The 26,823-nt window shown below is 53.5% G+C and overlaps 12 protein-coding genes across 12 annotated transcripts; 5 read left to right on the forward strand and 7 right to left on the reverse strand.

The window, feature by feature from the left end:
* Positions 1 to 1,504: 1,504 nt before the first annotated feature.
* On the forward strand, positions 1,505 to 1,903 carry CGCS363_v007481 (uncharacterized protein; the record flags this gene model as incomplete). Its single annotated transcript, XM_036639330.1, has 1 exon — positions 1,505 to 1,903. One exon carries the CDS (start codon positions 1,505 to 1,507, stop codon positions 1,901 to 1,903), a length of 399 nt encoding a protein of 132 aa, XP_036496326.1.
* A 1,168-nt stretch (positions 1,904 to 3,071) lies between these two features.
* Positions 3,072 to 4,611, forward strand: CGCS363_v007482 (uncharacterized protein; the record flags this gene model as incomplete). The annotated part of the gene is made up of 3 exons (XM_036639331.1): positions 3,072 to 4,081; positions 4,133 to 4,437; positions 4,508 to 4,611. The coding sequence occupies 3 exons, from the start codon at positions 3,072 to 3,074 to the stop codon at positions 4,609 to 4,611; spliced, it is 1,419 nt and encodes a 472-aa protein (XP_036496325.1).
* Positions 4,612 to 5,347: 736 nt separating this feature from the next.
* On the reverse strand, positions 5,348 to 5,681 carry CGCS363_v007483 (uncharacterized protein; the record flags this gene model as incomplete). Its single annotated transcript, XM_036639332.1, has 3 exons — positions 5,348 to 5,368; positions 5,423 to 5,539; positions 5,592 to 5,681. The coding sequence occupies 3 exons, from the start codon at positions 5,679 to 5,681 to the stop codon at positions 5,348 to 5,350; spliced, it is 228 nt and encodes a 75-aa protein (XP_036496324.1).
* A 1,111-nt stretch (positions 5,682 to 6,792) lies between these two features.
* CGCS363_v007484 (uncharacterized protein) lies at positions 6,793 to 7,267 on the reverse strand (the record flags this gene model as incomplete). The annotated part of the gene is made up of 2 exons (XM_036639333.1): positions 6,793 to 7,025; positions 7,084 to 7,267. 2 exons carry the CDS (start codon positions 7,265 to 7,267, stop codon positions 6,793 to 6,795), a joined length of 417 nt encoding a protein of 138 aa, XP_036496323.1.
* A 1,500-nt stretch (positions 7,268 to 8,767) lies between these two features.
* Positions 8,768 to 9,346, forward strand: CGCS363_v007485 (uncharacterized protein; the record flags this gene model as incomplete). Its single annotated transcript, XM_036639334.1, has 3 exons — positions 8,768 to 8,894; positions 8,945 to 9,195; positions 9,248 to 9,346. The coding sequence occupies 3 exons, from the start codon at positions 8,768 to 8,770 to the stop codon at positions 9,344 to 9,346; spliced, it is 477 nt and encodes a 158-aa protein (XP_036496322.1).
* Positions 9,347 to 10,229: 883 nt separating this feature from the next.
* CGCS363_v007486 (uncharacterized protein) lies at positions 10,230 to 10,817 on the reverse strand (the record flags this gene model as incomplete). The annotated part of the gene is made up of 1 exon (XM_036639335.1): positions 10,230 to 10,817. The coding sequence occupies one exon, from the start codon at positions 10,815 to 10,817 to the stop codon at positions 10,230 to 10,232; it is 588 nt and encodes a 195-aa protein (XP_036496321.1).
* Positions 10,818 to 13,147: 2,330 nt separating this feature from the next.
* CGCS363_v007487 (Thermolabile hemolysin) lies at positions 13,148 to 14,120 on the reverse strand (the record flags this gene model as incomplete). Its single annotated transcript, XM_036639336.1, has 3 exons — positions 13,148 to 13,829; positions 13,889 to 13,937; positions 13,991 to 14,120. The coding sequence occupies 3 exons, from the start codon at positions 14,118 to 14,120 to the stop codon at positions 13,148 to 13,150; spliced, it is 861 nt and encodes a 286-aa protein (XP_036496320.1).
* A 2,483-nt stretch (positions 14,121 to 16,603) lies between these two features.
* Positions 16,604 to 18,441, forward strand: caf5-1 (Caffeine resistance protein 5; the record flags this gene model as incomplete). The annotated part of the gene is made up of 5 exons (XM_036639337.1): positions 16,604 to 16,885; positions 16,935 to 17,126; positions 17,182 to 17,419; positions 17,475 to 18,368; positions 18,419 to 18,441. The coding sequence occupies 5 exons, from the start codon at positions 16,604 to 16,606 to the stop codon at positions 18,439 to 18,441; spliced, it is 1,629 nt and encodes a 542-aa protein (XP_036496329.1).
* A 248-nt stretch (positions 18,442 to 18,689) lies between these two features.
* On the reverse strand, positions 18,690 to 19,436 carry CGCS363_v007489 (uncharacterized protein; the record flags this gene model as incomplete). Its single annotated transcript, XM_036639338.1, has 1 exon — positions 18,690 to 19,436. One exon carries the CDS (start codon positions 19,434 to 19,436, stop codon positions 18,690 to 18,692), a length of 747 nt encoding a protein of 248 aa, XP_036496328.1.
* Positions 19,437 to 19,751: 315 nt separating this feature from the next.
* CGCS363_v007490 (uncharacterized protein) lies at positions 19,752 to 21,875 on the reverse strand (the record flags this gene model as incomplete). Its single annotated transcript, XM_036639339.1, has 1 exon — positions 19,752 to 21,875. One exon carries the CDS (start codon positions 21,873 to 21,875, stop codon positions 19,752 to 19,754), a length of 2,124 nt encoding a protein of 707 aa, XP_036495499.1.
* An 804-nt stretch (positions 21,876 to 22,679) lies between these two features.
* CGCS363_v007491 (uncharacterized protein) lies at positions 22,680 to 23,084 on the reverse strand (the record flags this gene model as incomplete). The annotated part of the gene is made up of 1 exon (XM_036639340.1): positions 22,680 to 23,084. One exon carries the CDS (start codon positions 23,082 to 23,084, stop codon positions 22,680 to 22,682), a length of 405 nt encoding a protein of 134 aa, XP_036495500.1.
* A 629-nt stretch (positions 23,085 to 23,713) lies between these two features.
* Positions 23,714 to 25,502, forward strand: CGCS363_v007492 (uncharacterized protein; the record flags this gene model as incomplete). Its single annotated transcript, XM_036639341.1, has 2 exons — positions 23,714 to 24,038; positions 24,253 to 25,502. The coding sequence occupies 2 exons, from the start codon at positions 23,714 to 23,716 to the stop codon at positions 25,500 to 25,502; spliced, it is 1,575 nt and encodes a 524-aa protein (XP_036495501.1).
* Positions 25,503 to 26,823: the final 1,321 nt, after the last annotated feature.

A 26,823-nucleotide genomic window follows, 5' to 3' on the forward strand; every position in this document is an offset into this window, starting at 1 on the left:
CTGGCGATGAGATCATTTAATCAAGCCTAGGACCGACGTTTGGTGTGATGTAAGGGTTTCCAACGCGTCAAACCTCAATGACTTCCATCGCGTCGTGTCGATCCAGCCACGAAATACATTCTGCAACGAGTAGCAGACAATTAAATTTTTGGTATCTCTTCTGCTCGACGTGAATTGTTGAAAAATTCTTCTTCCCAAAGTTTGGCTGATGTTGAGAGGAATCAGAGGAACACGTCGGGCCGCGTGTAGGCGAGTACGAAGATCGGCTCCGGAGGCTCACATCCGCCGCCGTCTTGGCATGTTTCTAGAAATCACTTTTCTCGACGAAATTCTTAAGCCTCGTGGGCTCTCGGTCTACATATCGTGATATTGTCTGTGGCCGACAAACACCTAGACCTATATTCATGCCGTACGTAGTTCTTATCGACCGAGCCCGACAAGATTGGGGGAGTTCAATGATTAAGGTCGGCGAGAGAACAGAAAAAAGACCGATTTGGGACGTCAAGGAAGACAGAAAGTCGGCAGCCGACGTAGAGTGACGCCGAAGATTGTGTCATCTGGTCGTCCGTGAACAGGCGCAGACTAGTCCCGAGCGTCCTCACGCCCCCACGACACCTAACAAACATCTGATGTCGCCGGCGGAGAAGGCAGCCATTCTCAATAAACAAAACATTCCAAATGCCGCGCGCGATCGAAGATGAAAGGAACAAAAATCAAGGTGATGATCCAAACGGCGATGCATCGCCGTTGGAAAGACGCAAGTGCTCGGTCAGCTCGCTATGATCTGAACAGCCCCCAATTCCCCATGTGGCCAAACACAGCGTAAACCGCACAGCCCGCCGCTGCGGCTCAAAGCTGACAGACTTCCACCGTCCGAGCGACGGGAGGAACTACTCATCTCATGACGTGCAAACAGCCACTCCCACCTCGGGGACGCGGTGTGACACGAACGGCTTGACGGGACGGGGTGGCGCGCGATTGGGTGCGACGGTGGTGCTCCGGAGGTCGGACACGCAGCCTGGGGTGGGTGATTGGCCGTGGAAGAAAGTATGGAAAGTCAACAGAGTTCGCGAGAGAAATCTTTTGCTCGTCATGGAACTATTCTCGGTTTGGCCGTGTAAGCGTCCGAGATGTCAAGGTTTGCCGCCCACGCGCCTCGTGCATTGGCATTTCTGTCAAACCTAGTCGACGGTATTACGCGGACCGCTGATGAGATGCCCAATCGGTGAGGCGCTGCACTGCGTTTGTTGCTGAGAAAAGATCATGGCTATGTTGACTTTGACGTCAGGGGGAATAAGCTGTGAAGACGCCCTTCGTAAGGCCTCTCTTGGCTCGGTTGTCAGGTCAGATATATAATCCTGCCGTTACACCCGACTTACCAACTTTCTTCTAGCTCATCATCACCACACTCAGACATCACTCAAGAAGCTTTCATCGCAAATCTCTCACCACACAAACCATCTACAACATCTCTACTCCATTAAAAACAACTCCCAATTTCAAAATGAAGACTTCCATCCTTGCCATCCTCGCCGTCGCCGCCGGCCTCGCTGTCGCCGACGACATCAAGCTCCCCGACTGCGCCAACGGCTGCCTCAACGACGGCCTCCAAAAGGCCGGCTGCACACGAGACAACATCAAGGACTGCTACTGCCAGAAGGCCGACGTGAACTCCCTCGTCACCTGCGTCAGCAACAACTGCAAGAGCCAAAACGACCTGCTCGCGGCCGCACAGTCCGCCGGCCAGATCTGCCCGAACGGCGTCGGCAACAACGGCCAGTTCGGCAACATCCCAGGCTTCCCTGGGAACAACAACAACAACAACGGCGGTGGCGGTGGCGGTGGCGGCCAGGGAGGTGGCCAGGGAGGCGGTAACAACGGCGGTAACAAGGGCGGCAACTAAAAGTCTCGCATGGCATTGGCCGCTTTTGCGCGGGAATCATAGAACCGCATATGAGTTTGTTGTTTTGCTGAGCCCACCGTTCCGATTCATGTACTAGCTAGTTGACGGCACTGTTCTTCTTTGCATTTGCTTTTCTTTTTTCTTGGGTCGAGTTTTGACTTTTTAGAAATCTTTCAATCTTAGCTCATCATTCGAACCATGTTGCACAGTTGCTGAGTGATGTTGTGAAGGTGCCGCTCCTATTGGATACTCTTGTGAAGCTATTATCCATGTCCCATTCTTTATTAATAGTGTTATATATGTATAAAGTGCGCTGCTTAGATGTTGAATACCTCTTCTTGAAGACAGGTTGCATGCTATTGCCCAAATATGTGCGGATAAAACCTAAGTCTATGTTTTACGCTGGCTTGTGAAGGAAAGATCACAGTAGAAAGTTAGGTAGAGGCGGTAGCTTGCAGCAACATGACAGCACCAAAATCCAAAACAATTAAACCAGAACACGGGTTAGGGCCTTGAGAAGGAAATTCATCATCGAGATCATTAAAAAAGCAAAAGAAATAGGCCCTAACCAGGGATCGAACCTGGGACCTCTCCCAGACTGAGATGTCGGAGACAACCCTAAGGGAGAATCATACCGCTAGACCATCAGGGCGAAAGTACTCAAGAGGAACTCTTGTTGGGGGCTCGGGCAGAATTCACTACCCAAGTTTGCTAGCGCACCTGCGTTAGGTTTCAATGTTCCGCGCTCGCTTGGGGAGCTGCTGCTGGTTCTTCTCGTCGTGTGTTTTAGCGCTCCAAAGTCGTAAAAACACGAATAAGATGAGTCGCCTTCTCTATTAAGAGTTCGATCGTTCGCGTCAGCAGAAGACGGATGACGATGCTTTGTTGTTTGTGAAGAGGAGAATGTTGTAGCTGGGGGCGAGCTGGGTCTTTGTAGCGGTGTTCTAGCGTTGGACACCGCCTGAAGCGGTCTGGCGGGGCGGTCGCCGCAGCTGAACCGCTCTAGGTTGGATTTGGCACCCCTGAAGCAAGAAACCAACTCAAGCGCCCGTTTGCATGAGGAATGCGCATGGCACTTGTGCGTCCAGAATCTGCCTGAATCAGACTTGGAAAATTGTGATTGTTCTGGGGTATTTTCTTCCATTCAACAGTGCTGTGTCAACTTGACATGTCTTCTGCTGCCCCGCCTCCGCTTTGTCTGCACTGCGGCAAGGTACCCCTCACTTACGATGATCTTCGCTCAGTCATCTCCTCCGAGGGCGCCATCCCCTTCTTCCTGCTCGGCTCATGGTCCCATATCAGCACAAGCCCCTGTCCTCTCTGCCAACTCGTGGCACATGCCATCTTCGAGGCTCACCGGCTCTCGCCCGGCTCCTTTCCGCAAGGAGACGACGAGACGTTTGCCCTCGTCTGGAAAGATGACGCGGAGCCTGGGCATCGCGGCGCATACAGCATCAATGACTCAACGAACACCGCCACGGGACAATTCGTCTGTTTCGTGTCCGAGTCGCCCGAAACTACACAAGTTGCGAGTGACGCTCACTTTCTGTTGCCGACGATCAAGTCCAAGGTTGAGATTTCGAGGATCCTGCAATGGATCGAGACGTGTACTACAACGCATCCCATCACCAGATGCAGAGCCCACAACTATCAAGGCTTCAAGTCAACGTTCCCTAGACTTCAGGTGCTCCGCCTTATTGATCTCGAGAATGACAGCTTGATTGAGGTGTCAGATATCCGCCCATACAAGTATGTTGCGCTCAGCTATGTTTGGGGCGGAGTCTCCAGCTTCAGACTCACCAAGTCAACTCTGGGACGACTGCGGCAACCTGGCTCGGTCTCCCAAATACGCGACAGACTGTCGCTTACGATACTGAATACCATGAAGCTAGTGAAGCTCCTCGGGCTGCGCTATGTTTGGGTCGACCTTCTTTGTCTCGTACAGGACGACCCAGAAGACCTAAGAAGGGGCACAGCTGTAATGGACAACGTCTTTGAACGGTCGTGGCTTACGGTCATTGCGGCCTGCGGTAATCATGCGAATTATGGTTTGCCAGCGGTGACGGGAACGCGGGCCCCGCAACACGCCATGCGAATTACAGACAAGACGCGCCTCGGGCTGTACACGCCCCTCGACTGGGCGCTTGCGGCAACGGTCTACCAGACTAGAGGATGGACGTAAGGCACACCTATTCTGGTTTCGTATCATAGGCTGATGAACAGAGATAGGTTCCAAGAACAAGCTCTATGTCAAAGAGCGCTCTGCTTCGTCGACAACAAAGTCTTCTTTCGCTGTGGGAGCGACGGGTTCAGCGAGGCATGCTTAGACCAGCCAGTCGCCAGGAAGAGACACGAGTGGGAGGAGCCATGGTCCCCACCCCAAGCGTTCCGGCTCAAGGACCCAGTGCGCGACTGGGAAGATATCGTCAGTCGCTACTCTGGCCGCGCTCTCACGGATCAGAGAGATGTCCTGCGAGCCGTCGAGGGGATCATGCGCCGCGCAACAGAGAAGGGGAACATCCGGTTCATCGAAGGTACTCCAGTCCAGGCCATCGATTTCTTTCTACTTTTCGGGGCTGGTTTTACCTCGATGACTGCGAGAAGGCGCCGGCAAGGGTTTCCCAGCTGGTCGTGGTCGGGCTGGGTGGGAGCTAGTCGCGTTCATCCGAGCCAAGGACATGTCTTCGACCAACTTCATCACTGGCTGAAACAGAAGTGCTGGATATTGTGGTATGAAAGAGGAGTAGACGGGGAGTTGAGACTTCTCACTGATCCTGTGCGCAACTCGCCAAGCGGACCTCGCTATCGGGAGCGCTTCAAAAGCCGGCTCCCTAGTGGCTCAGACGCCTTTCGCACTACACCGTTCTTATCGCCAACCGTAACACCCGGATACTCTGTTCTGCAATTTTGGACGTTGGCCATCTTTCTGGAATTCTCAAGAAGTATTTCCTGGTCTGAGGGTGATCTTCGAGGTGCAGATGGTCAGATTTGTGGGGAACTGACGGTGGACAGCATCGAGGAGATGCCTAGCTTTGAGCATGAAGGGCCATACGAGATACTGCTTATTTCAGAAGCCGTGTCAACTCCTCATCCTCAAACCCGTCAGTCTCAGTACGATTACAATGTCATACTAGTTAAGCGGGACGGTGATTACGCGGAAAGGCGCGGGATCGGGCGCATTCGAGAATGGGCCATTGGCACAAGTTTTGCGCCGGGACCGGTTTGGAAAGAGGTTATTTTGAAGTAAAGCTCAGTTGTAGAGTTTTAAGCCACGTCTCTGATATGCAATGTACTATGGGTATATCTTGTCTCGTCCGCATGCCATAACATTTCTATACACTTCTTGGTAGAATTGGCCTTCATCTGCTACGCAGCCATAAGACCCCAAAGCTCAACTGTTCCCACTCAGTGTTAACAAAGTAGAAAGGCGTTTGCAAGACTGCTTTACTTGGGGCAGCAGTGACACTTTCACGGGAAGTTAGCGGACGGCCAGAATTAGAAGCGCACAGCTAAACGTACACGGACGGCGCCTTGATTGACACCTGTGATGGTTTGAAGACAGCCACCGTCGACTCTCTCAGTTGTAGCACAGATTTGCTTTCCACTCAAGAGGTTGTTGCAGGCAGATAGAGGGGACTGGATGGCACTCGTTAGTCGTTGGGTGAGCAAGATTTACCATTTCACTTACGCAGGGGTAGATCCGATCTTGACAATTATCAGCAGACACGAGTGGTGCCGCCAAGAGTACCACAAAAGCAGCCACGTTTGCTAGATACATTTCTGTAGTGAATGAGCAAATTGATTGCAAAGTCTAGATGTTGAAATAACCAATGAAGATAACGGTCAAAGTTCTTGGGTGAGAGTGTAGGAAACCTAAAGAAAGCTGAAACAGTTACGCAGGCGCTTCTTATTCTTCTGGTCATACAATTCTGTCTGAGATTATTATGGACTTCCAGCGCTGTTCACTGACTCGAAGTAACGGACTGCTGATGACGCCCGTAAAACGATAGTCTTCGCGATGTGGGGAACTCTTGATTAAGTCAGAAAGTTTAAGTTTCCCATGTTGCCGAAATAGACACGGAAAGGCAAGTCAACCACGAGGAATGGTTCCAATGGTTGACTTCTACACTTATATGATCCCCATGACCGGGGGTCAACCTTGCCCAGGAGACCTTCTAGATTTCAGCCGGAAACCACGGAGGTCTTAGTCTGGGTTCGTAGGAGCTTTGCTACGTCGTTTGGCATAGGAATACTAATGGGCGGCAAACATTGCATAGTCTTAATGCAAGATAGATATGAGTAGTAAGCCGTGTGGCCACCACTATTCACAAGAATGCGGCTGCGTCAGCTAACCATCAGACAACGACATGGTGGCGATAATCATGAACCGTGAGTACGGCATTCTGCTGACCAATTGGTGGATCAATCCAAAGACTGTTTACGAAAGACAAGGCATCACAATTTCAAGGGCGCACAGCATTTTTTTAGAGGGACATATGAGATTTGTATTCAAGGGCCAAGTGGCCGTAACCTCATTGAAGAGGAAAGAAGTAGGTATCGTAGACATAGAAGAGTCGTTTCATCGTACTTCTCAGTCTCCGTGAGACGAGAGGACTTTCGTTTCCGTTTTCATCATTTTTTTTGTTCATTTCGTTTCGTTGATTGTTTCATGTCGTAAATGTCGTTGAAGTGAGTGAGACCGCGTCGATTGCGGCCGGGCTCGGGGACTTGCTCAGCGTAAACTTGCTTGTTACGCTCAGCACACCCCGACGTGATAAGTAGTAGGGTGTGTCGGATGTTTCTCTTCTTTGTGGAAATTCCAACACGGCAATGATATCTTGATCTTCGCGTGTCGGCGGTTTGGTGGGTTGCGCAAACCGCCGCCGTGGTTACATGTAGCTGGCCCACGTCTGGACGGTCCGCAGGTGCAGACTGGCGAGACTGACGGGGAGCTCGAGCGGAGCGTGCTTGTTCTTGGCGGCGGGGCCGTTGAGGCAGGAGGCCGGGATCTTGACGGTGAAGTCTTCGAAGCTGGATTCGGCGCCCGTGCCGGCAAGGCCGGTCGCCTCGAGCTTCTCAAACTCCTCCCTCAGGCTCTCGACGTACGAGCTCTCTCTCTGGGCTGGAAAGATGTTAGCACGATGGTGTCAAGATGTTGAAATGCAGGGGGGAGAACGCACTCTCAGAGACGTCGGTCCTGTTGTCAAAGTCGACGGACCAGGTGTTGTCCGGTGCCGAGACAATCTCAGCGGGGCACCCGGCGGCGGCGGCACCCTGCTTCTCGGCCGAGAGACCGAGGAGCATGGCCAGCAGCACCGACAGGAGCCCCATCAGCCTCTGCCACGAGGGCGAGGCCTGGGCCATGTTGGATGTCGTTGGGTGGGTTTCTCGAGGTTGATCCTCGGAAGAGGGTGTCTTCAAAAAGAGAAGAATCAACAAGAGATGCGGGCACCTGCACGTCTTTAATAGGCGGTCGGTTGGTTCACTCGTCGGCGACCCGGGCAACGACGCAAACGCCTGGGGTGCGCAATGAGCGGTGGACATCGTGGGACCGGTCAGCCACTCGTTTTCTGACTCTCTGTCGTGCGCCCTGCGGAATTCTCTGCGTGCTGCACAATTCCTCTGTCGGAGTCGTTCGTTGAAGATGACCTGCATGTGGAATAGCGCATGTGTGCTGTCCTGCAGCGGTGGGCTGGGCTTTTGGCGGTAAAGAGACTCAGTATTGGGCGCGTGCTTCGTCTGATGGCCGGATCGAGAAGGCAGAGCTGGGCGTTCATGGGTTGGTTTGTTGAGGTTTCCACAGAGACGCGAGGACGACGAACCGGATCGCTTCGAGGGCGCTGACGCCCCGGGGACCGGGTCGGGGTCGTGATTGGAGAGGAAGAGAGGCGGACGGGGTTCGGAATGGGTTCGGACAGGGGCGAAGACCACACCGCAAGAACGCCAGGCGAACGAACTCCACAACGTTGACGGAATACAGGCCCAGATTGGCGCGAGGCTCAGGGGTGTGCCGGGCCTGTTCGTGCCCAACCCTTTTGTTCGTCTGTGAGGAGGCCGGCCGGTGGTTCTCGGCGGGAAATTGAAGCGGAAGACTCGTCCGGTGTCCGGAGGCGGTCCCGGCCGAGTCGGTGGGTTTCGGCATCGGGCTTTGAGCCGTTGAAGCTTGGCAAATAAAGACATCCTCAGGCATGATTCAGGTGGGCGAAAAGCTCGAAATTGCGAGCGGATATCAGATCATCTGATAAGATGGCATCAACCAATCAAAACATGCGCCGAGATCTCGGTCCCTCCTCCAGCGGCATGGCATCCCTGCCAAGTTCTTGGATCTTGCTTTGAGTTGTTTAGTCTCATTGTACTCTGATCTTGCTGTGTCAATTCAAGACCTTTCAAGGCAATGTTTCCTTCATTGTGGTCTGGCGTCGAGGCTTCCGAGGTGCAACATGTCGACTGGCCATAACAGTCTAACATGCAACATCCACTGAACTCGCTGTTTGAAGTTGCGAAAGTCTGTGAAAACTCGAGTCACATGTGAGAAGATTTTGAGCAATCTTTAACGCTACCCAAGGAATCCGATTCTCCACCATAGATGAGCCGATGCGACTTGGGAACTCGGCATCCTCGGCCGTCACAACTTGATTCGCTCATCGGTTCAAGGCACTCGGCCAAGAGTTCCTCTTCCTGCAGGTTATCGATCCACCAAGAGGATCCCCGGAGAAGATTGCGTATGCAGTGGCCTGTTCGTTCCGAGATCTTGTCACTATTTAGTGGTATCGAGTCCCCAATGAAGCATGTGAGCACTTTCTTCATCTTAACTTGCTCGATCCGCTTTCAACAGCACTGCAGTCGAAACACCAAGCAGCCATAATGAAGTTCACAACCGTCATCGCGACTCTGACCTCCACGGCGGCAGCCCTTGAGTGGCTCCCCGTCGTGCCTCTCCACGCGCGTCAGTTGACCAGCGGGCCAAAGTACGAATGCCACGCCGACTGCGGTACGTGACCCAAACTCCGACGTGCAGACACAGATACTGACAGCATGCAGGCTACGCCATTCTCGGAGCCGAGCAGGACAACTACTGCACTAACGAGACTTGGACTGGTCTTCTGGAGGGCTGCCTTGAGTGTGCCGAGAAGTACGATATCTGGCAGTACTACGGTGATGGTGTGACGGAGGCTGCCGAGGGGTGCAACCTGGACGCCACCCCCGTCTCGGCTTCGAACAGCTCAAGCAATGCGACGACAACCTCCGGCACGAGTGCAACTGGATCCACGTCGTCTCCGACGTCAAGCACCGTACGTATCCTCCCCAAGTCGTAGGCACAACCAGAGACTAATTCGATTATAGAGCGCTACTGCCACTGACGAGGCTAGCATCGCCAACTTGAACAGGCCTGCGACTCTCGTTTTCGCTGCTGCTGTCTTGGCTGCTGTTCAGTTCATGTAAAGCTTTGGTCATGAGACGCGACGAGATGGGATAATGAGGAATGATGATGTTTAGTTGGCAACGCAATGTAGACACCTTCGCACTTTACATGTACATATTACAAGTTTATGATAGACTGACTGGGATTTATCGTCTCAGAAGTACATGATAGTAACAAAATTGAGTAATTTGAACATACATTTCCAGCTCGAGATATGTTTTATGATTCATTAACCATTACCCTTGGCCTCAACTGAGTTAGACTCTTCCTTTAATTCACGAGCACGTCCTTGAAGCCTCCGGAGAAGACGAGACCATAACAGAGCCTAGGATTGTATGGAAAACCGCTCGTCTGCCGCACGAACATCTTGGTCAATCACTACTTGATTCTAGTCCGTATTCTTTCTAAGTAGATGATTCCATGATATCAATAATCAAAACGGATGTTAGAAGATGAACCTGCTCAACATTGAAATCTCGACTTCCGCTTCTACTCATAAGATGCTACCAACTCGCGGTCGCTGAAGCCTTTCAAGGCTAAGTCCTCGAATTTGACAAGGGTGCAACGCAGAGAAGCAAAAGTAAATCTCGGAGACGGTGTTTAGGGTTCATGCATCAAAGATAAAGGCACACTGGTCACAAATTGGAAGATGGAGAAGTTTAGAAAAAGACGAGTGCTCTTATTGATAAGTCTACAAAAAAGCAAACGCCCATGCAATGTACCAGCCAGCTACTCCAAGCGGCTTTGCTATTTTGTACAAGAGAAAGCTCCGCTAGGAGTAGTAAGAAAAGAAAAAAAGAAACATCTTCCATCACATTCAAGCACGCTCCTGATGAAGCTCCGATTGTCAGACCAAGTGGTATGTCAAATCCCCCAAGATTGTCGCACTTTGTGTTGTGTCGCTTAAGCAGAGCCAGTGGGCTCGGCGCCGCCGAAGCCGGGGAAGCCACCGCCGAAGCCGCCGGAGGGCTGGGCAGCGCCGGGGACCTGGGTAGGGCGGCCGGAGGGGAAGCCGGAGGGAATGCCGGTGCCGTGGTTCTTGCCCTTGCCGCGGCCCTTGCCCTTGCCGGTGGGGCGGGCGCCAGCAGCACCAGTGCCGGTGGGGGCACCGGTCTCAGCGGCGGCAGCGCCGAAGCCAGCAGCCTCGTCGGAGCGGGTGTTGATGCGGGTCTCGAAGCCGGAGGGGGCACCGTGGTGGCCGCCGAAGCCGGGGAAGCCACCGCCGAAGCCGCCGGAGGGCTGAGCAGCGCCGGGAACCTGGGTAGGGCGGGCACCGCCGAAGCCGGAGGGGAAACCGCCACCGAAACCGGGGAAGCCACCGGAGGGCTGGGCGGCACCGGGGACCTGAGTAGGGAAGCCGGTAGGGAAGCCGGTGGGGAAACCGGTAGGGAAGCCAGTAGGGAAGCCAGTGGGGAGCTCCTCGTTGTCCTGGGCGAAAGCGCCAGCCGAGAAGGCGGCGAGGATGGTAGCAGCGATAACGTTGGCCTTCATTTTGAAAAGTGTGTTGAGGATTTGACTGAGGAGTCGGTGGGTTGGTTGTTCGAGTTGGGTAGGTTGGAAAGGAATGTGTCGAAGAACGAATGAAAGCTTGGTATCAAGAACGGAACAGAAGACTAGCTTCGATGCTGTGAATGAAAGTGATGGAGATGGGATGGAATGGAGAGGAGAAGGGATGGCTCTTGGAAGGAGAAAGACTCAATCTTTATATCGAGATGGCCTTGCCACGGACGGCCACTCTTGTTTGGGTCATGGACCGCCCAGATGGCGTCAACTGATTCAGCAACACTGCAACATGGCAAACATGGTGAACCGTTGCGCCATCGGAGGAGAGAGATGCACCTGCAAGGGGCCGACCCAGAAGTGCGGGATGTGGGCGTTTAGCACCCAAGTGACAGGGCAGAACCCAGGCAAGTTGCCACTATTCGGTAGTTGAAGTGCCTGTGTCTGCGGCTCAAGTGAAGCTTGGATAGGTTGATGGCCCGACTTTGCCGCATTCGATCAAGACAGAACAGTGGTGAGGAGCATGGGTGTCAAATTGTTGTCAATTTCCAACGAGTGTCCATCAGGGGTTAAGGGGGGGCGTCTGTACCCGCGGGCGGGATGATGGATGCTGCGTGGGTGTGGATGGTGCGGATGGTGGAGCTGTGCTCACGGAGGATTCAGAGGGACGAGAACACAGACTGAGCCAGTTCTAGACCGGGTCAAGGAACCATGGATCTTCTCCAGGATTGAACTTTGACTGAGGTGATGCTGTGTGTGTGCGTGGCTACCACTGGCTGGACGGTGCTCTGTCGATCCAAGTGATGGGATAGAAACGGGGATCGCTGGGTGCGTTTCAAGAGAAAAACGGGTCTTGATGCTCCACCTATCCCTTATTTTCCGACCATGGACAGTTTGCTGTAAATGAGGGACGTCGTCGTCGCTGTTTCACCTTGACATGTTAGGGCGAGGGAAGCTTGGCTATCATTCCCAGTTCGGGGGTTTCTTCTTGTTTTTTTCGGGGTTGGGGTGCTGCTTAGTCCCATCTCCAATGGGTACGGACCATGTCTTACTTACGCGTCCATCGGATGGCAGACGTCGCGCTTAAATGAGGCCAGGGGACATGCCTGCATCCCACCGCCTAACATCAACCAGTTGGCTAGCCTTAACAAACACCACGGCGCCAAAGCTGAAGGGTTGCACCCGTCTGTCGCCTGGTGCAAGACCGGAATTTCAGGAAGTCATATCCGCGATGTTGACGAATGGCTTCCCTCGGCTCGTCCAGTCCTTGGTCCTGCAACATCGATCGGTGAGACATCTCCGAGATTTGCTTCTTCTTTTTTTTTTTTTTGCGTTGCGTGTTCAGGGACATCGGACGCAATAACCATAACCTCCTCGTCCGCTTCGCCGGAAGTCCGGCTTCGGCCCATGGGCAGCGCTTAAAGCCAAATTGAGTCCACGTCATTCTTCAATTTTCCACTTATCAGTCTCAGGAGTCACAGAATCTTCCAGATTGGACTGTGTGATGAGCCTGAATTTTCTGCCTGTGATGATATACCGCCACGCGTCTTAGCAGGGCCGTCGGTTCTGCACGATATTCTACTTGAAATTCACGATAATATGGGACCGATGGGGATCTCTTGGTCGTGCATGCGGAGCATGAAGCTCCAGACATACAAACACCCATTTTTAGGGCAGACACTTTGAGTTTACTGCTAACTATCCACATCACATATATCTGGCGAACCCGAGCCCAGTGCCGTGCGGTCTGGCCAGCGGTGGATGTCGCCATTGTCGACCACGCCAGCGTGACTATCAGACATCAAGTCCTTGGATCGCCCCTGAGTGTCCCTTTGTCAGCGGCGACGGGGACTACCGCTCCAAACAACTCGTCTGTGCTTGTTTGACACAGAGCGGTTGATGATGCCAGGGGTGGGGAAGGCATCGCTATTTAGGAAACGTCAGCGAGGGGCCCCCGGTCCAAGACACCATTTCCGGCCTGACAACTGGATCCGGGTTATTAAATTTGCTTCTTTCGTCTGCCTCAGACTTTCGCTTTCGCCATGGTGGTTTCTGTGATACAGCACCCAAGACAACTTTCTGCAGTCCTGCAAGGCCCGTTCAAGACAGCCGAGGCGTGTTGCCTCTCGCAATACCGAACACCACGAGCGCCTCGCAGAACTCGCAGACCTGGTCCCGAGGAGAGATCAGAACGGGCCACTCAGCATATCCAGAATTCGCTTGGCGATCCACGAGTGCGTGTGCGTTGTCGGGCTGCTCTACGTCAGACGTTTATCCCGAAAACATTGCGTCGGCAGAAAGGGGGGAAAAGAAAGTAAAACTCACTGATATTCGTCCCAGTAGACCTGCTTCTCGGCGTCCCCGCAGATCGTCACATTCGGCGTCTCGCCATACGCTCCAACTAGACAACTTCCATACTTCCCCAGATCCGCGAAGCCGTAGGCCTCGGGAGTGGCATAGTACTCGAAGTCGTCGAAGAGAGGTCGCAGGTCAACGTTTACCGCCCCTGTCTTCGAGCCGTCCAACAAATCCCCCAGAAGATCCGTGTAGGTCTGCAGCTGCTGTTTGGCTATGTTGTCTATGAAGAATCCATACGGTAACCTCGCGAGGTCTGGCGGTGTGATCGTGAGGACCTCGGCTGTGGGATGTGCGTCCCGGAGCTCTGCTTCCGCTTGTGCCAGGACTTGGTATGACTGAGAAGCACTGATGTTGGCATTGAACAGGATATCGTTGGCGCCCGCAAACACCACGAAGAGCGGCGTCGTAACCGCAGTCGAATCAGAAGCCGAAAAGCTGTCGCCTTGAGGAGTCTTCTGTCCCAAGAATGTGACGATTTGATCGACGACCGATGGCACTGCAATCGAGCTCTTCGGCCCGGTGTACCCCTGGATGAGGGAATTGGAAGTCGTCGCTCCGCCTATGGCATAATCGTAGAGCGGGATGGATAGATTGCCTGCCACATACTCGGCCCAGACGATGCCGTTCGAGAAGCGCCCTTTGTAGCTTCAACTACGGTCAGTTCAGTGTCTTTTGATGATTCTTTCGATCGGTGGGATGCTAACTATTTGTCTGATGGCCAGGTTCCATTCGACACTCTCGCGGCGCCGTTGCCTGGTCTCATGGTCAATCATCGTTGCATCGACTTCGTGCGACGATCAACTTACCATTATCGCTAAACGAATCCCCGAATACTACGATACTGGAGAACGAAGGCGCGCTGGCCCGTCGTTGCATGGGAATTGCGGAGGCGGCTGCGGCCAGGAGGCCAAACAACAGAGCCCTAGCGGTAGTCATTGCGATGCCTCACGATGTGACAGTGAATTGCCGTTGTTGCGATGCAGGTAATCAAGCAGCGCTGTATCTGCTGGATCTCTGTGATAACCCAGGTTCCCTGAAGTTGAAGTTCGTGGCATTGCACTCGATGTAGATGCCTCGGATGCCATCCCCCAGAACCAAAAACAGACATGACATCACAGTTCGTCCTGAGTTCCTGATTTCAAAGCCGTTCGCGTGGTTTCCACGCCGTAAGCCATGAGATGAGCTTGCACCTCTAGCATTCCATCGCCGCGGAAGTCCGAATCCTGATGGCTTCAATTGAGACATGTCATTGGCCTCGCCAGAATGAGACATCGAATCCGTCAGCCCTAAGTGAACTCTATTGGTAAATGCCGGCTGACGGGCGGGCCTAGCTGCAGATTAGGCAGGCACGAACAAGCAATTGTGATGCTGCCAAAGGATTTTGCCGCATAATGAACAGAAAGCACCGCAATGTAACTATTATGATAAAGGGCCGAAGGACACATTTATCTCCGTTGGGGGCCAATATGGAAGAAAATTTCCGTCTCCCCCGGACTTGCGGGTGGAATGCGAGGTTCCATTTGCAGACTGCAACTGCATGCATGCAGTAATGCCGTGTTTCCGTTTGCATCAACCGGATTCCAACAGATTCAGCGCTGCTCACACCGCCGAAAAGTCGAAACACTCATTTCGATAATTGACCCCGTCTGGTCCCGGGAATATTCCTATTTAGCCTGTGCCGGCGGATTGGTGTATGGAAACCCTGCCAAGCCCACTGTGGACTCAATATTTGGTGGTTCTGGACTCTGCAATATCGAACCCGGGTGTTCGGCTCTGTATGGACGTGTACTGTTCTGCGAGTTTTCCGGTGTCGGAAACAATAGAACATCCCCAAATACCCAGCTGTAGTATGAAAGGCATTCGGGGGTCAAATGCCTCCTGCACACTCATAATTGTTTGTAAAAAGCTTCGTCTGGATCTCTTCCAGGATACAAAGCCAATTTAATTGGCAGACATAGCCAGAAAGAAAATATTTGGGCAGTCGATGCGCTTCAATGGCCACAGAAATGATAATCTTTTACGACTTGGGGGGAATCCGACACCGTCCCATGACTGTAGCCAGCCTTGGTTCATGTGTCGCTCTCATCTGGAATGTCTCATTTTCCGTCTGCTAGAGCGTGGCAGCAAGTCGATGCAAAGTCTTTCACTTGAATGCAAGAGGTCAGAGCTTGGTGGCTACCCTTTTTCATTAACACGTCGTAAAGAAATATAACATCAATCGAGTTTGCTGGGCTTTGGAGATTGTGTACGATAGACGATCGCTCTGTGTGATAAACATGTTGCAGGCCCAGCATATTCCTGAAAGGGGACGACAGCGCAAACATCCCACAAAGCCTTGAAGATCTCGGCGTTATGGTACTCCATCCGGCTGGTATACTAAGCCACGACTCCTCAATGCAATTCTGTAGGCAGAGTTGAGTGCGTGGACTCAGGTGCATCAAACGAAGACAGGGAAGTGTCAGAGAAGGACAGACAACGGCATTATTCTCAAATGTTTGCTAACTGGAGTGTTCGAAACAGCCCTTTGCCTCGTACGAGGCACGCATAATGAAGTATACCCTGTATCTCGTGTTACGTTGTGTTTACTGGATCGCGAAGGTTTGCAGTCTCTTTCCCTGAACCCTGAAAGGTCTTGACCATTTTGATTGAGTTTCTGTTTTTCGATGACAGCCGCCTCATTCTTCTATTCATGCATATCGGGAGACATCGTTGACAAGGCTCAAGAAACCGCAACCGCTGCTTCGGGACCATCCCACGCGGAATGCAGACTGATTTCTTTGGGGTATTCTGTTCGGAACATGACGCTCTGACACCTTTGTTCCTATCAGAGAAAAACAAAAAGAAGAAGACATCGGTCAAGTTTACCACATGGGGACTCAATCGATCCGACGAGAAAGGGAAGCTTTCGTCGAGCCATATTCTGGCACAAGATGCGATGTCCGAGATCAATGCATCTATGATGTTTGTGAATCTCCCCGAGCCGCGAGCGGGGGATAATGATCGGGGCCGCACCTGTGCATCAACGTGCGGGATGCTCGGGAGTCACAGCGGCTGCACCTGATGTAGCGTTATTCCTGCATGCGCTTTTGCACAGACTCCTGTCAGGTTCAAGCGGGCAATTTAACCCAACTTCGAGATCTCGCTACTTAGTCTACATCATGCCCCGAGCATCATGTTTCTGAGAGGGGGTGGCCTCGGAATTTCTTTCGAGGCACCTGTCCGTCTATCACTATCCAATACCATCAACATCCACGGCAACGCATCGTTTTCGAGATGACATGTTTATGTTGTTCAAACCCAACCATCCGCCGCCCGCGCTTACTGTCTGTTCACGGTGATTTGTGCCTGCATTTCCAGCCGCCGCTTCCACGGAAGCTGGACGGTTGGGACGACTTAGGTTCGGTGAGAGGTCCAGCGCCATGGACCTGCTTCACGACACCCCGTTCGGTATCCTGCTGAATTTCCTGGCCCGCGGGAAGATCAAGCAGCTTCAGTATTACGAAGAAAAGAACCCAGAGATATGGAGGAGGTACATCGAGCCCGACGCAAGCGACAGGAGTATAGCGAACTCGTCGCAAGAAGGAGTACCCGAGCAAGCAGAAGGAGCTAGTCAGGTCCAGAGTGAGGTGACAGATGTGAGGGTAGACTCCGAGAAGGGGGAGGATATGCGCCTTGTCGAGTTCCTCCCTGGAGATCCAGAGGTTCGTTGGGATGGACTTGCGAGTGGTGACGCGGGCTAACGATCTGCAGAACCCCTTGAACTGGTCGCTCACAAAAAAGACCTTCGCAACATTTCAGATATGTCTCCTAACCATCGCCATTTACATCGGCTCCGCCATCTACGCAGCTGGTGTGAGGGACGTCTCGCGGGTATTTGGGGTCAGTCCAGTCGCTGGAATCTTGGGCCTCACGCTCTTTGTCGCTGGATACGGGCTTGGACCGGTATGAATTCCTCGGTTGTCGCGTCATGGCCGCTTCTTGCTGACCTTTGCGTCAGATGGTTTGGAGTCCCATCTCGGAAGCTCCCCAGATTGGCCGCAATCCCGTCTATATCGGTAGTATCGCCCTCTTCGTACTTTTACAGATTCCGACGGTTCTGTCAGTGAACTTCGGTATGCTACTAGCGTTCCGCTTCATCACTGGCTTCGTCGGATCGCCTGTCCTTGCTGTTGGAGGCGCTTCACTAGCCGAGATTTGGAGGCCGCAGAAACGCGCTTATGCGATTTGTATTTGGGGTATGGGACAATCCTGTTGCCAGTCAAATCATGATAGCTGACCATGGAAATTCAGGCATTGCTGCTGTCTGCGGTCCTACCATGGGACCTGTGATAAGCGGCTTCGCAGTCGACGCCAACGGCTGGACCTGGACCATCTTGGAGCTTATCTGGATCGGAGGGTTCACCTTCATTCTGCTCTTCGTCTTTCTCCCAGAGACGAGCTCCAGCAATATCCTCTTCCGCCGTACACGACGTATCAGAAAACTGACTGGCAATGATAAACTCATCAGCAGGGGAGAGCTAATGGCGGAAACTATGACGAGGCGGGACGTCGTCCAAATGCTGCTTGTCCGCCCATTCACTCTCAACTTCACAGAGCCGATGGTTTTCCTCCTGAATCTCTATACGGCTCTCATCTATGGACTGCTTTACATCTGGTTTGAGTCATTTGCCGTCGTCTTTCGAGGCATCTACGGCTTCAATACCGGGTTGATTGGGCTCTCATTCCTGGGAATCTTTGTCGGTGCCATCATTATCGTGCCGCCTTTTTTCTGGTACCTGCACAAGTACCTGGAACCAGAGTTCGACGAGAATGGATTCATCCAACCGGAGAAACGGCTCCCCCCAGCGTTCTTAGGTGGCGTCGCAATTCCAATCTGTTTGTTTTGGTTCGGCTGGTCTTCAAGACAGAGCATCAACTGGATCATGCCTATCATCGGTTCTGCTTGGTTCAGTATCGGATCCTTCTTATTATTCAACCCGGTGTTGAACTACCTCACAGACGCATACCCCGACTACGCTGCATCGGTGCTTGCTGGAAACGACCTGTTCCGGAGTGCGTTTGGTGCAGGTTTCCCGATGTTTGCGACGGCCATGTACACCAGGCTGGGTGTTGGTTGGGCAAGTTCGTTGCTCGCATTTCTTGCCATTGTTTTCATTCCGATTCCGATTGTTCTGTGGAAGGTCAGTATCTCAGACAGGTGCTGAACTTTCGTATAGGCGCTAATTTGGTTCCAGATCGGCCCAACATTGCGGCATAAACACAGTAAACACGCGAGGAAAGATGATATGATTACCTGACTTACAGCTCGATGGTGGATTGAAAAGTGTTTTCTACGATGTACATACAGCAGAAAATATCCAAGTAGATAGATTGTTCATGTGCATATTATAGATATTTCTTCTGTGCAATCCTCTTGAGTCATTTTCATTAATCGAACAAGGGCTTTTTTCTAGATGGACTTCGTCAACGCATGCTATTGGTACGATACAGTGACAGTCCGCATCCTCATGGCCAGCGTGGTGGCTTCCAGACTCCCCCAATGCTTGCCTCCTGATATTCACGCCTTCCCACCGCATCAAAGTGCTCACATCTCCTCTCAATGTCCTCAATCGCCTCGTACACGCCAAACGCCTCCTCGAGATAGGACTGATACTCCCACATTTGCACAGACCGGAACATTCTCGCCGTGTACCAGTACGCACACCGCGGCATATTCCTGTTCAGGCTCATCATCGCGCCGCAGCCCCTAAACCCGTCAGGACAGTCGCGGACCGCACTCCGGCGAAAATTGCAATAACTGCAGTACACAGCCCACGTCCCGCACACCCCCATCACGCCCTCTTCGCGATGCATGTCGAACAGATACAGCATCATCAGTCCGCACACGCTCGCGTACAGGGGGTTGTGCATCTTGCTCGCCTGCGTCAGGGTGAACGGGAGGTGATCGTGGGGTTCGTGCGGATATTGGTACTTGTCTCCCCATTCGTATCGATGCGACTCGGTGACGCGGGGGAGTCCTTCGTACAGTCCGGCTTGGAGGAGGAAGTTGTGGAAGTGCTCCATCTCGTGGGGGAGAAACTTGACGTTTCCGGGGAGAGTCTTGCAGGCGCGTTGTAGTTTGCGGAGCATTTTGAAGAGCTGCTGGAGGAGGACGTCGTTGAAGGCTTTGCAGGTGCGTCGGAGGAGCCATTTCTTTCGTGTAGGGAGGTACGTGAGGATGGCGTCGAGGAGTTCGTATGACAGGTAGATCATTTTGACAGGTATGCGAAGATTGTGTTGAGGAAGTTGGCAGATGCTTGCGGCGCGCGTTAAAGTCATCCTGAGACGACGAGGTTCGTCAAGCCGGCATTCACAATACCGGAGCTTGCGCACTTGAAAGCCGAGCCTGGCTGATCGGAAATCTGTATTGACTGGCCTAAATATGAGAGATCAACTCAAGTCTACCAAGGCATTTCGCGTTTGCCTGGCCATAGGCAGCTCAGTGTTTCGCGAGAAGCATAGACACAAAGACCCTTCTCATCTTCTGAAACCACAATTTACTGTAATCTCTGTGTCTTACCTACCTACTCACTCCTCATTAAAGGCATCATCCTCCTCAATCTGCAACAAGTGAGCCAGCACCCAATCCTGGTCATTCGCATACGGATCCTTGTAATTCCCAGCGCGGCCGTTGACGGAGGTCGGATAAATGTACGCACATGACGCGCGCCCGTTCGCCTCAAACAAAGCAAGATTGTTCCGGATGATGCCACCAGCCGTCTTCAACGCCGCCGCCTGGCCTTCGGTATCGTTCTTCAAGCCTTTGCCGTAGTGATGCAGCGCGATGCCGTTCAGCGTGCTCCAGTAGTGCGGAAACGTGTCTCCCCACATCCGGTCCTTGCCGAACCAGTACCCGTCCCAGTGGCGGATCGCGACGTCGTGGAGGCGGTAGTCGGGCTGTTTGCCGGCGAAGAGCAGGAGGGTGTCGAGGTGTAGCTGGCCGGCTTCGAGCCACTTGTCGTCGTTGGTGTAGCGCCAGAGTTCGAGGAGCATCACGGCAGCGGGAGCGACGATGGATTGTTCGAAGTTGACCTCGAAGGATGGGTAGTCCAGCCCTCGTGCCGCGATGTTTTCTCCGTGAGCGAGGAATAGCTCCTTGGCTTGCTGTAGCCACTCCTCGTTCCCGTGCTTCTCGAGCGCTCGCAGGCTTTCGAGGATAGGCAGACCGATGGCGTACAGCTCGCCACCGCCTTCTGCGTAAAAGTTCTCTAGGGTGAGCATAAAGCGCTCCAGGGGCGTCTTCTCCGCCACCGTGCCAGTCAAGTTGAGATCGAGCGCCGCAACGGTGATGTGAAACTGGAGAACCCAGGGCCAGTTATATAACCGCTTCTTGCTTCCATCCATCCCAATCGGTCTATCGCGTACGAAACCGTTCTCCTCCTGTAGCTTCGTCGAGACGTAGGTGTAGTACTTCTCCAGGGACTCCCGCACCTCCACATTCTCGGGGTTCTTCTTGAGCCAGCGCGCCATGAGGATGCCCATCCCCACGCGCTCACGGCCGGGGTTACGGTCGGTGGAGGTGTCCCACGTCGCGATGAGGTTGGCTTGGTTGTCGAAGACGCGGTAGGCACCCTCGGCTGGGGTATCAGGCGTGTGGTCTTGCTGGTTCTCGATGATGAACTTGGTGCGGCTGTCGATGAGGTCGTCGTACTTCGGGACGGTGTTGAGGAAGATTGTCGAGTTGTAGCCGTTATCTGTCGTGACTACGAGGTTCATCCGCCCTGGACGCCCGGCGGTGAAGTTGTAATGGCAGAGTTGGTCGTCGCATTGGACTGCTTGGCCGCTTACTTTCGTGTTTGCATTGACGGAGGCACCGCTGAGGGAAATGGAGCCCGTTTCCCTGGTGACGGACGTGTAGTTATCTGTCTCGACCCTCACGAACTGCTCGGAGCGATTGGCGCTCTGCTCGAAGAAGTTGTCCCAGTCGCTGTGCCAGAACCACGTCCACGCGATCGTGCTCGACTCGCCCGGCTTGAGCGTCGGGATAGAAGGATGAAGGAGGAAGACGCCACGCGTATTGGAGAGCGTGACTGGGTCGCGCCCCTCGATACTGTAGCCCACCAACGCGCCCTTCGTCAGGACGAGCCCCAGATTCCGATACTTCCCACCCATCTGGTTCAGCTTAACCCAGGAAGAAGCTCCTCCAAACGCCCAGACGTGCGCATGCGAGCGCGCCGCGACACAATCGCTTGTGTTCGTGTAGTGGTCGTTGAAAGGGGTGTAGATAGCCAAAGACGTTGTCCCTCGACTGTCCAGGTCCAGCGCCGCGGCGCCTTTGTTCGTGAAGGTGTACGACTCGGTGAAGGACTGATCTTTGTCGTCGACTCTCCGACTGACGAAAAGCTCCAATGTCCCGGCGCTGTAGATTGCTTCGACGGTGTTGTCGCGCTTCGAGATCTGGAGGAAATTCCAGAAGTGGCGGTGGAGGGAATCCTGGCCCAGGTCGGCGTAGCCTAGACCCCAACGGCTGCCGGTCGGGAGCCAGGGCGCGTTGGAGCCGGTGCTCACCCAGTTCATGGCATTCTTGAAGCGCGGGTCGGTGATTTTGTCGATGGCGCCGGTTTTGTCGTTGATGTTGACGCGAAAATCTTGGCTGGCTAGGTCGGCTCCCGCGGCGAGGCCGCTGAGGAGGATGGGGATGGCAGCCTTCATCTTGACAGTCGGCTGAAGCCTGTAGTTCTTCGTAGTCGGTAGGGACTCGCTTCATGTCTTCTTTGGATCTTGACGCTCGTGTATTTGTACGTGTTGTCGCAAAAAGCCCTCGCGTCGCATTCGACCGAGGCGCGTGGTGGCCATTGTTTGCCCAGATCTGGCGTGATGTCAGCGGGACCGAAAGAAGATAGACTCACAGATACGCGAAGCAATCGATCAATCTCGCTCGAAGAGTATGAAGATGGGAGGTTCGAACAGGAAGCTGGCAAGGATCGGAGCTATCCGAATCTGTCATCGGGGAAACCCAACGTATCGCGATCCAGAGATCTACGGAGCACCCCTGTTCAAGAACAGAATGGCTGGTATTCGACAGTACTTGGACATGGATAAATATGCACCCCGCATGCACGTCACACATATTTGCTCACTTGGTACGATGGTCGGTTGTGTCTGAAAGGTCTCAATTTCGTCCTCGCCCTATCTCCCAGCGAACCCCTGCTTCAGTTTCCGCGCGACCTTTCCCGAGTCCCGATGCTTATCTTTGACATACACTCCCTGGTGATCGCTAATGATGGTGAACCTGAGCAACCTCGTCAGCGTCAATGACCTCAAATTCTGGAAGACAGCGCTTACCGATTCCGTACTACAAAGCAAACGCCCGACCCGAGACCGAGACGCGCCGAGCGTCCGCAGAACAGAGGCTTTGCTCGCGCAAGAAACAAGGCGTGTCGTCGTAGGTATGGCGAATCATGTTGCCCATAGTCGATGTGAAAGGTAAGTCATCGCATACTTCGGCAAGGGAGCTCAAGGAGCATCGCGCTCCGCGGCGGCCTGGGCCTCGGCGGCCGTCCAATCAGGCCACATCTCAGCGTAATGCTGGAGCTTCAGGTGACGGCGACACTCGTCGTTCGCCGTGAATCGTTGGTAGCAATATATACAGGTCTTCACCTTGCCCTGGGCCCCAGATCGACGGATCTTGGGACCCAGGCGCCGAGCCTTCTCAAAGGCGTCCGATGAGTTCTTGTTCTGGTTGTACAGAGCGAGGCTGCCCGTGGCCATGGCCTTGGTAGCCTCCCACTGCTTGTCGGCGAGTTCGTCTTGAAGGCGGGCCTGTTCAATGATGTCCAGCTTGCGATTCTCGTTGGCGGCGGAGGCGGCCTGCTCCATCTTCTCGAGGTGTGTCTTGATCATCTTGTGTGCTTTCTCCATGGCCGCGCGGAGGATATCGATCTGCTCTTGAGAGCTCTGGACGATCCTGTCATTCTCCCTGGCGGCAGCCAGGAACTTGTTGTCGGAATGATCGTCGACGTCCATTGGGTCGTTGGTCTGGTGATCGGGACAGGTCAGACTGCGAGAGGTGAATGAACGAAGGAAAGGGGATATCTTACAGGCACGTTGGACATTGTCGGAATGTCGATGATCTATCGATGCTTTGTAGAGAGGTGTGTTTGTGGCGAGAGAAAATCCTCCGATAGAAAGTCAGGCAGTGTGCGTAAAAGGCAGAGCCCGGCAGACAGGAGGGAGGCGGGAAGAAGAAGGTGAATGCAGACCACCGCACCGAGCCTTGAGGAGGGAGGCAGGCTGCCCGGTCAACGTCCAATGAGAAAGGGGGATCTCTTGAGCTCGCTGGGAGAGCACCAGACCGACCGACCTCCTGAGCGCCCACCCACGTTGCTTAGGGCTGGCCGACTGCCCACGCGGACTTTGTTTACTTCTTCGACTTTCACCTTCGTGCCTGTCTGAGGAAAAGGTTAAAACACTTCCTGTCGCCCACAAACCCAGGGAAATCTCAAAATACCACCACTCTGCGATCTTTCCGCCGGTCACCGACATTGACGATGAATGATCACGACCCCAGATCTAACATCGTCCACAGAGACGGTGTGTACGAGCTCTTCGTCGACTCAAAGCCTTTCCTCATCTTGGGAGGCCAGCTGGCAGCTTCGTCCACCAGTTCCGCCCCTTACATCTCCCGTTTTGGGGAGAAGCTTCGTGACACCGGCGCCAACACGATCTTCGCGCCCGTCTCGTGGGGAGTCATTGAACCCGTCGAGGCGTCCTACGATTTCTCAGCTCTCGACGCCCTCATCGCCCAGTCAAACGCCAATGGACTGCGTGTAGTGATCCAATGGTTTGGATCGCTGAAGGGAGACTCAACGGACAGTAAGTTATTACCTTTTCATCTTGTCCTCTCCGCTATCGTCAGAATGTTGGAAATGGATTGCCCCTTTCATCCGCCGTCTTTATCGCCCAAGCCTGGCAATTTCATCTCCCTGTGCTGTGTTTACTTCTCTATATGAGGGCCGCGCAGCTTGCTCGAGCTCTCAAAGCACTGAGAAGCGCCTTTGACTTTGAGCACGACTAACACTACTGTCAGATATGTCTGACCACGCCCCCTCGTGGATCAAGCTTGATTCCAACCGCTTCCCGCGCGCCAAGATCCGTGACGAGGTGGTCGACGACGACGGAGAGGTCATCGGCCAGACCACGCGCACCATCGACGCCGTTTCAATCTTCAACCCAGAGCTCGCCCGAGTCGAGCAGCGAGCGGTCGCCGCTTTGGCGAACCACGTCCGAAAGGTTGACCTGAAGAACACCATCATTATGGTTCAACTTTTTGGCTGTGTTGGCCTTACCAGGGACACCCGGGACTGCAGTCCCCGAGCAACCGCTGCGTTCGACGCAGATGTCCCCCGGGATATGGTTGCTCACTTTCGGGGACTGGGCTCGGCCATGGCAGCCAACGAACGAGTGGCCTGGGACCAACTGGCACTGGATGTCGAGGCTGCCGAGAGTCTTTTTTCAGCCTACCACTTCGCCAACTACATTAACGGCCTGGCAATCATGATCAAGAAGGCCATCAGCGTTCCTGTCTTTACTACCGTGCCGGTCAAGCGCGTTCTCAATGGCGCTCCGCAGACCACCGGAACCGCGGCCGTTTGGAAGACGTTCGCCTCGCACATCGACTTCTGGGCTCCCAGCGCCAGTGACGCTCCGTACCAAGAGGTTTGTCAGACAGCCGCAGACAACAAGCACCCCCTGCTTGTCGTCGACCATCCCCGAAGCCAGGGCCGAGCGGAAGATATGTGGACTGCTTTCGGCAGCTACGGCGCCATTGGTGTCGCTATCAAGGACCTGGACAAGATCGCTTCCGCGCCGTCGCAAGTTCCGAAGTGCTTCAAGCTGATCCGCGACATCTCTCCCATCCTTCTCGACGCTCGGTCTGCCCACCGCAAGACCATCGGCTTCAACCTGAGCCCCGCCAACATCTCGGGTCTCACCGCAAAGGCGTCCGTGACCACTGCGCTGTACAGCCTCCAGATCACCATCGAGCGTCTGGGAGATGGATATCACGGCGGCGGTTGTGGCTTGCTGATCGAGCAGCCCGGATCCAAGATCCTTCTCATCGGCTACGGCTTTCAGGCCAAGGCGAAGTCCGTCTCTCCTCGCGAGGTGTTCACCAGAGTTCTCGAATTCATTAAGCAAGAAGTCGAGGCCAATGGCACCGGCACCTTGCGTCCTCTTCGCCAATTCTGTGGTGAAGAGACGCACGGCGGCCGTGCTGCACGCATGCCCACCATCGAGCCGATGATCGCGCAGGTCCAGTTTTACACCCTGCTGGAGTGAATTTGATTGCAGAAGACTACCAAGGGCGTTTTTTTCAGCGGCGGAAAGCGTTGTATCGCAGGGACAATCAGGGGTCGTAATGTTGACGAAAGAGATACGCTTCGTGAAGGTAACTTTCCGACGATACAGCCTCAGTTTGTCGTTGGAACGTGTTGAGTCATCAAAGATCACATGGAACATGCAGGATTCTTCGGTCACAGAAGGACGCTAGATCGTTTCCCACATAGTTCTCTACAGGTGTAATTCAGAGACCAGCCGCCATGATATTTTCCATGGTGGCCCAAACTGATGACAGCCAGTCGTTGAATTTGCTGCTATCTCAATTCAAAGACATGTGGAAGTTGTATGTTAGGGTCTGGGACTATGCCATCCAACATTTGTAAGAGACCTTGTGGCGTTTCCCAAACGTGGTCGCTCTCGCTGCTGGAGATATCAGAGCTGTCAGAGTTCCAAATGACACCGATCTCCTCCGCCGCTAGACGCTCTTCTGCTGTCAGTTCTTTCGTTGATTCCTTTCTTTCCAACATTTCTATTTCGTACTTCATACGAGGTTCCCAGCTGTCCCGCACGAACTGTAACAGCCTCAAATTGCTCCCGCATTTTGCTGTAAACTCCTCACATAGGGTTTCGAAAAGCAACAAACGCTCTTCATTAACCATCTGAATTTCCGCTATATCTTCTTCGTCTCGCTCTTTATGCCACCTCTCCAGGCTGCAACAGGCATGCCGCAGGGACAAAGCATCGAACGTGATACGTCGAAGGATAGCTTGGTATATCCAACTGTACGACTGACTTTTCCGTTCGTTGTGCGGAATCATTTTAAGTGCCAATCGACACATTTGCTGTAGATTGTGCAGTGCATTACCGCAGAATCGCCAGCTCGTGTGTTGAAGCTCTTCAAAGAATTTCATCAGCGGCGTGCAGCCTGATGGAGAACAAGGGCATGAACAGTGGTCGCTAGCGACTCGGGAAAAGACAGCTTCTGCGAGGCTCTTGGATAAGGGAAATGTGTTGTAGCGCCCCAGAAGCTTCATGCAATAGTGGGCGCCCGTGGCTCTCAGGTGCCAGCGTTTCCTCAAGTCTTCATCCAGCAGTGCTGTGGGGATGGGCGACTTCAGATCTAGTCCTCGATCTAACAGCCAGGAGACATAGCCGATGAATCCTTGTATGACCTGGTCGTTGAACCCCTGGAATTTGAGGGCTCCATCTACCATTTGAGAGAGCCCATCCATAGGGTCTATATCACGAAAGCCTAGTTCCCAGGCAAGGTTTGCGGTTCGTCTGTCGTATATGTAATTGTATACTGTCTTTGGAGCATTTG

This window comes from Colletotrichum siamense, assembly GCF_013390195.1.
Source record: "Colletotrichum siamense strain Cg363 chromosome Unknown KSG_Cg363_contig04, whole genome shotgun sequence".
Lineage (NCBI taxonomy): Eukaryota > Fungi > Ascomycota > Sordariomycetes > Glomerellales > Glomerellaceae > Colletotrichum > Colletotrichum siamense.